This window comes from Phodopus roborovskii, unplaced genomic scaffold (genome assembly GCF_943737965.1).
Source record: "Phodopus roborovskii unplaced genomic scaffold, PHOROB, whole genome shotgun sequence".
NCBI classification, from domain to species: Eukaryota; Metazoa; Chordata; class Mammalia; order Rodentia; family Cricetidae; genus Phodopus; species Phodopus roborovskii.
Window position 1 is genome coordinate 14,312,814 of NW_026126461.1, and position 13,070 is coordinate 14,325,883.

General features: G+C 43.5%; 1 protein-coding gene across 1 annotated transcript in view; it reads left to right on the forward strand.

The window, feature by feature from the left end:
• The window catches only part of Man2a1 (mannosidase alpha class 2A member 1), a 146,372-nt gene extending 134,585 nt beyond the window's left edge, over positions 1-11,787 (forward strand). The window contains exons 21-22 of the mRNA XM_051190883.1: positions 7,419-7,529; positions 9,069-11,787. Of these exons, the coding sequence (XP_051046840.1) occupies positions 7,419-7,529; positions 9,069-9,221 (264 nt within the window). The 3' untranslated portion in view covers positions 9,222-11,787. The remainder of the gene's footprint in view (positions 1-7,418; positions 7,530-9,068) is intronic.
• The last annotated feature ends 1,283 nt before the right edge of the window (positions 11,788-13,070 follow it).

Below are 13,070 nucleotides of genomic sequence, written 5' to 3' on the forward strand. Positions count from 1 at the left end.
GGCCTTTTTGTTGGCTTCTCTTCCAGTTACAGGAGTTTAATTACTTCCTGTTCCAGTCTGTCTCTATTGTTGTGATAAAAAACACTCTGAACAAAAGCAACTTAGGAAGGGGGAAAGATTCATTTCAGCTTTCCCTTCAGGACCAATCCATCACTGGGGAAGACGGGTGGGGGTCTGGACCTCAGGGCAGGAACCTGGAAGCAGGAATTCAGGGGAGGAACCATGAACGAAGGCTGCTTGCTGGCTTCCTCCTAGTCTCAGGGTTAGCTAGTTTTCTCTTACAGCCCTGGACCACCAGTGCCAGTGGTGGGCTGGATCCTTGTCAGTTAAGAAAAAGAATCCCTCAGAGACATATCCACAAACCAAGCTGATAAAAAGCAGTTCCTCCTCACTCTTGTTTCCTCTCCGGTAAATCTAGGCCCTATGAAGTTGACAATTAAGGCCAACCAAGCACCACCCCTATGGAAAATCCTACTTCATTAGTTGACAGCCTTGAGCATCCAGGCTCCTGCAGACTCCGCCCTACCTACTGCAGCCACCGCCTTCTCGTGGACCTCTCGTTCTCTGCCTGCAGCTCAAGAGACTGATGATTTAGCCTAGTTTATGAAACGGGGCCGTTTCTGGTGTACCTGCCCCCAAGCTTATGGTGAAAAGGTGATTATTTTGAATGGTTCTGGAAGGCGGAGACGCTTGGGAAGAGGCAGTTAGCCCTGGTGATGCTTGCAGTGTGCCTTTGGGCAGCAGGTGGGAACAGAGAATAAGTGAATGTCAGATCTGAAAAGGAAGAACTGAAATGTCAGTGGCATTGTACCAATGCCAGCATGGAACCAGAGCTAAAGACGTTAGGCTATTTTTATATTGTTGGATCTATTGGGGAAAGTTCCTGTGTTAGCTTTGGACTCTGCGCATGCGTTTTGAATAGTCACTGAGAAAAATTGTCACTGGTCCATTTAAACCTATAAAGAGTTATGGTTTTTTTTTTTTTTTTGTCCCATGGCCTTTGCAAAAGTAAGGTCATCATTCGGTAAAGCCAGTGTAAATATTGTCTCAACAAAGTTGCTGCCCAAAAATGTATCCATTGTTACTCCACAAGATGCCAAAGTAGCAACAGTGTAATGCCACGAAAGCCAGAAAGGATCAGATGGGTGAGTGTGGAAGCTGGATTTCAGTGTTCTGAATCGGTTCCCTGGCTTTGTGTGCTGGCAGCATCCAGTATACAACAGTGGGATTCATTCCCCCAAGGTACTGCAATATCAATATTGGTTCTAAGCAGGACCCAAGGTTTGCACTGCAGTACATCAGTCAATTACATGTTTCCAGTAGCCCCAAGGACTGCTTGCCCTGAGAAAGGTACTGGTCTCCTCCTCCCTGATACTGACAAGCAGCAGCATCATGGAGATACCTTTGCTGCCCGTTTTCCATCCTTGGCCGCTCAGCCCTAAATTTCAGCCTGGTCACCCTAGCTGCTCATGGGTAAGAGAGTTACAAGTTCAGAGAGCAGTGGGAAAGACCAGGGCAGCGCCGTGTCACAAGAGTGACAAAGGTCAGGTGGCAGGGAGGTACAGATTCTCTGAGTGGAGCTCATGTCTGGGGACCTTTAGAAATGGAGGCTTTTGATCGGTGTGCCCATCTCAAAGATCCTGAGATTCAATAATTCTTTATCTAAGACAGTAATTTAGAAAATCCTTTTCTTTTGAAGCTAGAAATTAGCAAGTTCCCACCATTAAAATAAGGGCTATAGATTAAATCCACATAAAATCACCTGGTAGGTCTGATTCTGAGTTCTGTTTGTGGCCTCAGAGGTGTTATTTGATTCTTTTAGAGTTATTATTTCTGTTTTCCAAAGTCCCAAACTTGCAAGACTTTTCCTGGTATTAGTAGACGAGCTTATGTTTTTTATATTGGCATATTTACACTTGCACTTTGTGTATTTGGGAAGTGATTTCAGGCTGTGTTTGTAGGAGATGACAAGCAGGAGTCTCAGGAGCTCCGCCCGCCACAGAGTGCAGTGTGGGCTGGCTCATCCCGGCCAGGCTGCCTGCGAGTTCCACTGCTAACCTTCCCACTCAGTACGCCTCCCTTGTCATGCTCGCTCCTTTGAACTGTCCTCTCTTGATCATTCTCTCTTCCCTTTACTATCAAACACTTGGAGTGAAGCTGGTTTTTGAAGGTTTGAAGTTACCTAGGTAACGTGAACACCACCAGAGTATATTAAGTAGAGACCAGGGACACTGGGAATGGACAGCTCTTTAAGGAAAGGGGAGTCTTGTGCCGGGGATACTGAAAGACGCCTGGCTTAGTAACGTCTCTTGGCTAGCATACAACACCATAACCAGGGCAACTTATAAGAAGAAAGCATTTAATTAGGGGCTTGCCTGAAGCTCCGAGGTTCCATGATCACCGTGTCAAGAAGCATGGCAGCAGGCAGGAAGGGATGGGCTGGAGCAGGAGCTGCGAACTTACATACAGCCATGAGATGTAGAAGGGGAGGCTAACCTCAAAGCCCACCGCCAGTGGCACTCCTCCTCCAAGGCCACACCTCCTAGCCCTTCCCAGACAGTTCCACCAAGGGGCAAGTGGTCAAAGATGGGAACTGGTGGGGGCCGGTCCCATTCAGATCACCCCAGTTCTCATGGGTAAACAGATCATGAGTCAGAGCACCCACCGAAGCGGGCCTGCAAAGTTCACCTTGGCGACGGGGGTGGAGGGGTGGTGCCATTCAACTTTGTTGCTTCAAAAAAATAATGTATAGCCCAGATTGTGTCAACTTACTCCATGGTTCTTTATGCTTCGATGTTTTCATTTAATTTGCACACATCACTCCATGTTCTCTGTGTGATTCTTTTTAGTCTGTGGTTAACTGCGTTCTTGCAAAAAGTTAGCCAACCATTTCCAAATCAGAGCCACTTTTAAGGGGAAGCTCCCTGTCCTTGCTTGCTTATGCTCCCCATCCTCCGTAAGTGGCACTTTGAGGTTTTTGTTTTTCCTCTTTGAAAAGAGTGATGAGTGCTTTATTTATCTTCCTAGCTTCTGGAGAGGTGAGAATTGAGGGGGTTGGCTGTCCTTTGTTGTGCGTGTCTAAGAGCAACTGCTCACCTTCCCTTAATATCTGTTATCTTATCTTGTCGATCAAAACCCAGAACTGTTACTGGGCATGTTAATGAGTGTCCTGAAAAATGAATTTTTACTGGTTACTTTCTGTCTCAGGAGTTGCAGTGAAGTGTAGGATTTTCTCCCTGCCGGAATACAATGAAGATAAATGTTGTGCAAGTTACTAAATGTGTTCCTAAAAGTCTAAATTCTTGAAGGAATTTTCCTACGTGGTATTTAGGGTGTTTAGCTTAGCATGTGAAAGCCTTTGAAGTCCTATGGGGACTGTGTCCCCTTGCTGTTTTTGGAGACTCTGGTCGGTTAGGGCTCATCCCATGCTTCCTCTTAGCGTGGAAGTAAGAAAGGAAAGATTCTGCTGAAAATGTAGACTTTTCTTACAGAGGTGCAGTGACCATTGAATGGTAAGGTCCTGGGGTGCTGGAGCAGGACCGAGGATTATCCTTGCCCCCTCCCAGACTGTTAGAGAGAATGTGTTGTGGCAGGTACTTTCCTGCATATGCAAACTGCTGATATTATATTATGTCTAAGTTTGTTGGCCATCTTTAAGGTTATTGCTGTGTAAAGTGAGTTCATACGTGAAGAGCATTGTGTATGTTGTCTGTCATGCAGCCTGTATTAATCACGTGTTAGTGATCACTGTGTTCTCACGGTTGGCCTTTGCTCAGGGGGACTCTTCAGGACTCTAATGCAGCTCCTTGCAGTTACTGCGTAAATGGGTGAAGTTTTCTCGAATTCAAGTTAAGTTCAGTTTCCCTGCTTTTTTTGATTAATGTTATCTTACTGAAAAGTATTTCATTGAATATATTCTAATAATGCTTTATCCTCTCCCAACTCCTCCTACATCACCCCCCCCCCAAGAACTCCACACTGATTCTGTCTCGGTAAAAAACAGATAAACATACACATTCACACACACACACACACACACAGTCATTGAATCAGAAGCTTATATAAACAAACAAAAAATTCCCAAACAAAGCAATATGAGAGTGAAAGTCTGGAAAATGCCATTGAGTTTGTTGGATGTGGACGTCTATTGCTGCATTGGGGCCTGCCCTGAAGTGTGTCAAGTGCAAATAGCTGCTAGGTTAAGGAGGGGAGCCCAAGTCACTTGCCCTTCTCAGCACAGGGACTGGGCCTACATGATCCAGGAAGCCACTGCTCTTTGTGGCTGAGGGTGTAGTTGGGGCAGTCATTTGCCAGTGTTGACACATGTCCTCCCCAGAGTGGCTCGTTCCAAGAGGGAGTCTCAAGCCTACTCAAATGAAGCAAACTGCGATTAAAACTTTAGAAGAACACCAGAGTTTGTTTAGAGTTGGCTAACTACTCCCGGCATGGGCTTGCCCTGAGGAGTGGTAAGGTAGCCAGTGAGACTCCATTGGAGAAAACTGATTTGCCCTTTGTGAGCGGGTGTGGATTGCAGATAGCTTCTTGGTTGGGGTGGAGCTCAAGTCAACTTCCCACTGTGCATGCTGCCATGGCCTCTGAGTTCACGTGTGTGTCAGTGCTGTTGCGCCTGGAAGAAAGACACTGCTTCTTTGGAGTCCTCCTCCATCCCCTCTGCCTCTTGCAATCCTTCTGCCTCTCCTGCATAGATCCCTGAGCCTAAAAGGCAGGGAACAATAGTTTTATGAATTTATGAATAGGAATTTAAATGAAGTTCGACTCCTTTGTGCTCAGTGAGATATCTAAGTATTGTCTTCAGTACTAGGGCCTTACCTTTAGTTTATGGAGGGCAACTGCTAGCCTTAGCAATAGCTGTGATGTTTGAGATTTTCCATGGCACTCCTCTGGCCAAAAGAATCAACAAGATGTCGCCCATTCCTGTCCCTGGACGTTTCACTTGGGGAAAGATGTCTCCTCGGGACATTCTCTCCCCTGTAATTTGATTATTCCATTGAGATGTCTTGAGAGAGAGAGAGAGAGAGAGAGAGAGAGAGAGAGAGAGAGAGAGAGAGTGTGTAATATTCTACAGTACTAGGTTAAGTGCCTTTTATGAATGCTCCAGAGAATTAAAAATGCCATATATGTTAGGTTAATAGTGACAAGTGCTTCTAAAAGAATTTAATTAAGAAGGCATCTAATTTATGAATCCACATATAGACACTTTGGGACTTTGCTATATAACCAGAGATAAATAACTGGACACTTCTCTTATTCTTTAGCTACAGAGTTATGATGTCAATTTATGAATATGAACTTCATTTCTATTGGTTGTAATGTTTCTGAAGTAATCACCTATTTTAATCTGATGAATTTCTTTAAAAACACAAATAGCTAACATTGTGAGGGCACCCTATATCAAGCACTGGACCACATCTTCTCCACGTTATTTCATTTAATCTCTATTTCGTAGAAAAGGGAAAACCTGGTTTTAGTAAATACAGCTATTAAATTGCGGAGCACAGAGTGGCTGACCAAGTCCTCACTGATTTTCTGAGCCACCCATCTTTGGCGTCTCGCCTGGCACGTCTTGTCCTTTGAGGCTCTGTGAGACCAGTATAGACAGAATTCCCGCTGGAGTCATGCACAGAATGAATTCATGCAGGAAACAGGCAAACTGTAGTTCTATTTTATAGACAAATTAGTGCTTAAAACAAGTTGCTGTTTCCAGGTATCACAGTTGGGACAGGATTGAATTCTCCTTGTGATTCTTGTGATCATGTGTGTATGATTAGTGAATTAGTGAAGGGTCTTCTATGTGCTAGTTTTATGCAGTGAAATGTGGATCAGGACACAACATTTTGTTGAAGTTTTATTAGACATCTTTATCATCTATAGATTCAAAGTTGTGTATGTCATGGTCCCCTGATGTCTCCGAGTTCTTTAAGTCTTTTCTCTCCCTTCAGACAAAATTTTTCAATATCACTGGACATAACAGCAGTGCACAGCATCCTAGCACACTATCCCAGGTCAGACCCTGGGGGGGGGGGGGAGGGGATGGAGGGCAGCGGTTTAAACTGCTCAAGCCCCTAGTCACATGGAGATTCTCCTAGCAGCCATTCAGGAAAGATACCCCTGCATCACCTGAAACAGAGCTTGGCCTCTAGTGATGATTGATGTCCATGAGCTTGGCCACGTCATCTCTCCGGCTGAGGAAGAGAGAAGTAAAGCGTGTGTGCCACAGGCGGATCGCCTTTGAATAGCTTACATGTCATAAAAGTTCCATAGATATTTAGTCGTTTATCCTCACAAGCACCCTAGCGCTTTTTCTCCAGTGTGTGTGTTTTTGAGTGCGCCTGTGAGCGTGTGGGGGCGGGGGGCTGCAGAACACATGTGGAAGTTAGAAGAAGCCTGCCAATGTTGGTTCTTGCCTTTCCTCCCTTGTTTGAGGCAGGGTATCTTTGCTGCTGGGTAAGCTAGGCTAACTGACCTGTGAGCACCCAGAGATGCCTTCTCCATCCCTCGTTTTCAGGTAGGGATGGCCATGATAGGAGATGCTCGCACTTTGCTTCTGCCTCTTGTGTTGGTCCTGGGGATTTGAACTCAGATCATCAGGCTTGTTCAACCTAGTGCTCTTTCTCACCGAGTCATCTCTTCTAGCCCCATCTTTACACTTTAGAAAAAATATATATGTTAAAATAATGCTAACTTCATATACCCCAAAATCTGAACAATATGTGGCATCACTATTTAGATGGATGCAAGTGAGTGTATTGCAATGAATAAACAAACAAACAAATAAAATGTATGTTTATCCTCATCACTGACTGGTTATGTTTGTTTTGTTTTTTTCTCTTTGCCCCAGGAGGATTCCTGTAATGTAAACGTAAAATGATATATCAAATTAAGATATGTGGGCTGGCATAGCATAACTAACTCAATTTAAATGTCTCTTGTATAAAAATAATGAACCGACACATTAAAGTTTAAACATGTCAGTGTACCTCACAGAAAGTAGGATTTCATGGAGAAGAGCTTTCCCATGTTATGGCTGATGTTTATCATTGCTTGACCAGACCTAAGTTTATGTATGTTTTATTCAATGGATGTGCATGTAAAAAAAAATTAAATTATTTTACTTGAGAATACTTTTTAATAAAACAGTACTAACATGTGGGCAAAAGCTGTCTCTTTAGGCGTCATGGGGGGACACAAAGGCATGAAGTTACTTAACCAGGACCTTAATGGTAGGTAAACTTGAGTGGGGATAGAAATGAACACTCACCCAGTGTGAAACCTTTGAAGAGATGAATTTATCATATCTCATTGCTGACTAAACGCACAGACATCCAACAATGCTGTGTGACACTGATGTAAATACTCAGGTTAATGCATGTATGGTATATTGGTGTTCTCGTTTTCAGATGGGCAAAGGCTACTCAGATGAGGCAGCCTTGATCCTCCACAGGAAAGGGTTTGATTGCCACTTCTCCAGTAGAGGCATGGGTCTGTACTGCTCTACCACTCAGGGAAAGGTAAGTTAAGAGTGTTCCTTTGCTAGTCAAGATAGTGTGTTTGAAACCTTCACTTTCTGCACAGGGTACGATGTGGCTTTCCACTGTCCAGAGCTCATTTGCTCCTTCCTGCCTGCAAGCCAACCTCAGTCTCCTCACCCCCAGGAAACGCTTGTCCCACCTAAGCTCTGTCCTCAGCTTCTGGAATCTGTACACTTTTGAAGTTAATGTTCATATCGTCTCCTTGCTATTCCACCTTGAGACTACAGAGCACCTTACACCTCCCCATTTTCAACTCCTCTGGGCCACCCAGGCCCACATACCGTGTAGTTTAGTCATGGTGGGTAGAAACCAGGTGCGACAAAGGATGAGACAAATTTTCAAATAACTGATGGTTGGCATAAGAATGAAGTTATGGCATAAACATCAAGACCATGGTCAGTGAATACTTGAGGAGGACCCAGGGGCAGCTGTGCAGAGCTCAAGTCAGTTGACTCATTTGGAGAAGTAAATGTGTGTCTAGGTCTCCTGATTGATCCAGATTGCGTCTGAGTCATCACTGTGGAGATCAGATGGCTCGTTAGTCTGCACGCTGCTGGCCGCTTGCCTGTTCTTGATTTTTCTCCTTAAGTTGGTCCTCTGGCAGTTCATCAGCCTCTCCTTGGAAGGATGAACATCCAGTATCCTGCCTCTAAGTGAGTCATGACTCACAAAGCAGCTGTCTGGTCCCTGCACATAGCCAGGTCCTCCCACCCAGCAGCTTGACAGAGCCAGCTATCGGCCGGAACTGCATAGGCACACCGCAGAGCAGGCTCAAGCAATCTTGTCCCAGGGCTACCAGTTAGCACACATTCTGAGGTCTGAGAAGCAGGTTAGCCTGGATGACTGTCTTTTTCCCACTCTTCCTATGTGTGTGTCTTCCAGTGTATTTATTTCCGCTCTATTAGTGAAGATCTGACTGTGCGTAGTGAACTTTCTAGTGTGAAGGTATTGAGTCTTAAGAGGGATAACAGAGATAAATTGTTCAAAGAGGCACTTTAGGGTAACCTGGCAGGGTGAAGAATGTATTTTCCCAATGTCCCAGTAGGTTGAGGTCAGTAATATATTGAGCCATTGTTATAATGAACCTGTATCTCGTTTTTTCAATGCTTTTGGAAAGGGGGTGGGGACTGGTTTAGAATCACCATTATTAGGGATAAATAGTGACCAAAAGAAATTGATTTTAAAGTCCTCAGGGACCACAGGGACTTGTTGACTCTTATATGACTCTCTTCTGTTGAAAATGTCCAGGTATAATACTGAGAGAAGTGCAAAGGAATGGCCCACAGCGTGCATCTCTCCAGGGATGGTTTGCATGTTCAGGAATGTCCTTCCTCCTTTCCTTTCTTAAAGGGGAAGTCAGCATATAAATATACCCCTTCCTGTACTTTCCTTAAATGGATTTTATAGATGTGCTACTAGCCTTCCTTCTCTAGGGCTGGTCTGAAAATGCAAATATCAGGTTTTATGTGAAAATGCAAATCTTGTCACTTGGTTTTGTTTTTTTTTTTTTTTTTTTAGATGTCAGTCACAAAACTTTTTAACAAGTTTGCTGTGGAGAGCCTCATCCCTTCCTCACTGTCCTTGATGCACTCACCTCCGGATGCCCAGAATCTGAGCGAAGTCAACCTGAGTCCCATGGAAATCAGCACGTTCCGAATCCGCTTGCGGTGAACCTGTCACATTTGGCTTCCTTACCTCCTTGGTTTTTACGTGCAATAACTAAGCACATTACTTTAGCATCTGGCTACTGTGAGAACATGAATTCTGTGATTTGGTTTTTTTTGTTTTGTTTTGTTTTGTTTTAAACCAGTCTAATAAGAAAAGAAGAAAAAGCCATGCTTTCAAAAAGGTTTCTTTTTCTAAGTTTGTCCCACACAGCACCGCTGTCAGTGTGAAGCGACGAAAGAAAACGAAGCTGCAGAAGCGTCGAAGGACAACCCTCAACAGACCGCGTCTCAGGTTAAATGCCAACTAATTACGTTTGCATTGAGGGCCGCAAAGAGAGTCTTAAGAATATCCATTTTTATGATCATTAGTTTTATATATACATATAAAAAAAATACCCCTTTGACCTAAATGGAAAGGAAAAAAAAAAAAATACAGAAGTTGGTGGGGAATAGTTTAATAGCCAAAATAGTTGTAATCATTGATCATTGCTACAAATGTATAATTTTGTGTGTGTTTCAAATATGTGGAAAAGTGCAATCCCTAGACCCTTATGGTAAATGCAGTTGATTTTCACACTCTTTCCCAATGAAGCTCGTGACTACCCTTTGCTACCCATACCTTTAAAATGATAACTGATTTTTGTAGTCATTCACCAGTAGAAAAAGAGGCATATTTTCATTACTTGACAATGTGGGATAGGGTGCAATTTACTCCGTTGTCACCGACACAGAAGAAGCAATTCCATTTTAGGTACCACAAGGTGTCTTTTTACACAGCCCATTTGAATACAGGTGTTCCAAGGTGGGGTTTTCTATTTTTAAATTACCATATCAAAATAAATGTGCCTTATTTTTTTATAAGTCTTGTTAAATCTTTTGGTGTCCACATTACTGTTTGGGGAGGGGAGGGGTGCGGGGGGCCTGGGGCAGGGGGTGGGTACTTTCTAGGACACGTAAATTACGTAATTTTAGCTTGATAATGCTGGCCACATTCTGATCTGTCTCATTAAATTTGTGGTGGTGTTACTCTAAACATTTTGACTATTTGAATGTACTGAGATGTCAGAAAACAAAACAAGGAAGAAAAATATTGTTAATTAAAATATGCTGCTGCCAAGGAAACTGCAACTTGAAGCAAGGATTTTGTAACACACGAGATCCAAATACTGTTTGCATTTCACAGTAGTTAACCATATTAAAGAGAGAATGCTTTAAAACAGACTGTTTTAAAATCCATGCGTGTAGCTCATCTTGATGTCTCTTACTAAAGAACATGTTCCAAACTTCTGTGTGTGGTGAACTCAGAGTGTTATTCTAGCCTGTGTACCATCACAGGACTTCTAAGTTAGAGATCATTGTTTCTTTAGTATAATAATAGTATTTCATGTCTGGCTAGAAATGACTTCTCTGGCTGTGTACACTTCTGAAAAGAATCTCTTCAGTGCCGTAACCTGGTTTAGTATTATCTGACTTTAAACTTCCGTCTGCCTCTTGTCATTCCAATACGTTACAGAGAAAACTCATTTCTGCCTCGCCATTTATTCGGATAGTCATCTGACTTTCCGCTCAAGACGCAGCTCCTGCATCCACTGTTCAGTTCTGCTCACAGGCTCCTTTGCCTGTAACCATCAAGGAAACAGTGCCAGAGTTCATGACAGTACTGCAAGGGTATAACTTCGTGCAATAAGAATATGATGTACATTCCCTTCTCATTTGTTGGGGAAAACACAACAAAATGACTTCCTTCTGTAAGACCTCTACAGACATTGGCTAGGATAGCCAGGAGCCAATCCTAGGAATGTGATGAGTGTTCTTGTTGTATCTCAAGGGTACACCTCCCCGTGGGTGTTCACTGTTCACCGTGTACTGTAGTGTAAGTGACTGTACTTAGCCACTACAGACAGTCTAGTGAGATGAAATGGAATCTGATGCAATAAAAACGGCTCTGCCCTGTGTTAGTGGGGCTCTTACTCAGTGTGTGTTGCCACCAGCTATTTACTCACAGGTGAAGCAGAGATTCTATTTTACCAGCAAGTTTCTGCTTTTTAAAGTTATTTTCAGAATGCAACATCAGGGAAATGAAGAGAGGGTTTTTTGCTTCGGGCTATGGTCAAGAACTAACTAAATAATCCGGTTTCTGTGGCACACAAGAGGAGCCAGCCACACGTCAGTCATTCAGTTAGATTTCATTGCGTGCATTGTCACAAATGTTCAGCGGACCAAGTCATTGCTTCTCTGCTCTCCCCGCCCCCCCCACACTTCTTGAAATTTTAATTTTGTTTATTAGGTGCATTGTTCAAATATCAGTGATCTCGTTTTTCCAAAAGATAGGGATTTAAGTAAACTTCTGTAAGATGTTATGTTATAAATCATTGTAATTCTCTGCCTGTGTCTTTGTCCTTGTGCCGAAATGTCTTCACAGACCTTTGTCGACAAGATAATGTCTGCTCTCATTCTGCTTATTTTGCTCATTGAAATCAACAGGTTTTGATATTTTTCTCTTGGAAGATTTTTATAACTTTTTGGGAATATGTAATATAAGATCTCTAATAAAATATAATCTTATCCTGTGTACTGTCTTCTGGAGTTGTTCTTAATCCTATTTGTAAACAGACATATTAACACATTCATGTCAAAGAGGAGGAGAGTGGGGAGCCGCTCTCTTTTCCTTCGTGAAGGGATCACTCGCGTTCTTCAATCGCGTTCTTCATCCCAGCTCTAGTTAGAAAAAGGCGGCTCTGTGAACAGGTGGAGATGAATATTAGTCAACCCACGCCATGTTTGGAGTACCTTTGGTCTGGAGTCTGGAGACTGGCTGGGTGCATGGATCCATCCTTAGCCAACTGCATGACTGGAAGACTCCGGTCAGATTCTATATATGGGAAGAGCAGGACAGAGCAGAAAGTAGAGGCAGGTCGGCACCGGACGCTAAGAGCGTCCATATAAACTGATCCAGAAAATAAAGCTAGTGGCAAGAGAGGATGCCCAATGCTGTCCCTGCTCTGTCCAGGCTAACACACAGCTTCGAGGCCTGAGGAATACCTTCAGAAATTCCCAGTGGGTGAGGTCCACAGATGCATGCTAACTGGGAAACTTAGAATTAAGAAATCCAGAAAACTGTGTGTGTGTGTGTGTACACAAATGTGTAAAAATCTAGAGAAATAAGTATATTTACCTGGAAAATAATAAAAGTCAGGCCTTGGCACCATACATTGTGACTATCAGCATGTTACAGAAATGTTAATATTAAAACCGGTAAGGAAAATTTTGGTTGAGGTGAGTGTGTGTTCCTAACACGTCCTACAAATATTGATCTGAACGCACCTGGGGTGACTCTGGCTTTGAGTGGTTGGGTCAAACCTATAATAGAGAAGGAAGAAGCAAGTGAACACAAATGCCTTGAAGCTAACATGGGCAAGGATCCTTCTGTAGAAACTGCCTTCATGTAACCTAGGAAAACGCCCTCAGTAAGAAATGTTCGGGAGAGAGCTCTCCCGTTCAGCGGAAGCCAAGTGTGGGGTTCTCCAGGTTCCCCTCTATCTCTTGGCTTCCCTGCTGCTGTCCTCATTCTCAGACCCCCTTGGTTGGCAAGCATGGCCAGCAGACTAGCCTGGTGTGTATATAAACATGCAGAGCCCCTGGTAGAAAGATCACCTTTATCTCATTGTGTGTAGCACCTGTCTTGTAGTTAACGCCACTGGCTCTCTGTAGACCAGGCTGGCCTGGAACTCACAGAGATCCTCCTGCTTCTGTATCCAGAGTGCTGGGATTAAAGGTGTGTGCCATCTCCGTTCTGGTCACTGGCTCTCGTCTAGTTCAAATGGCAATGATTGCACTAAGGATGTAGACTTAA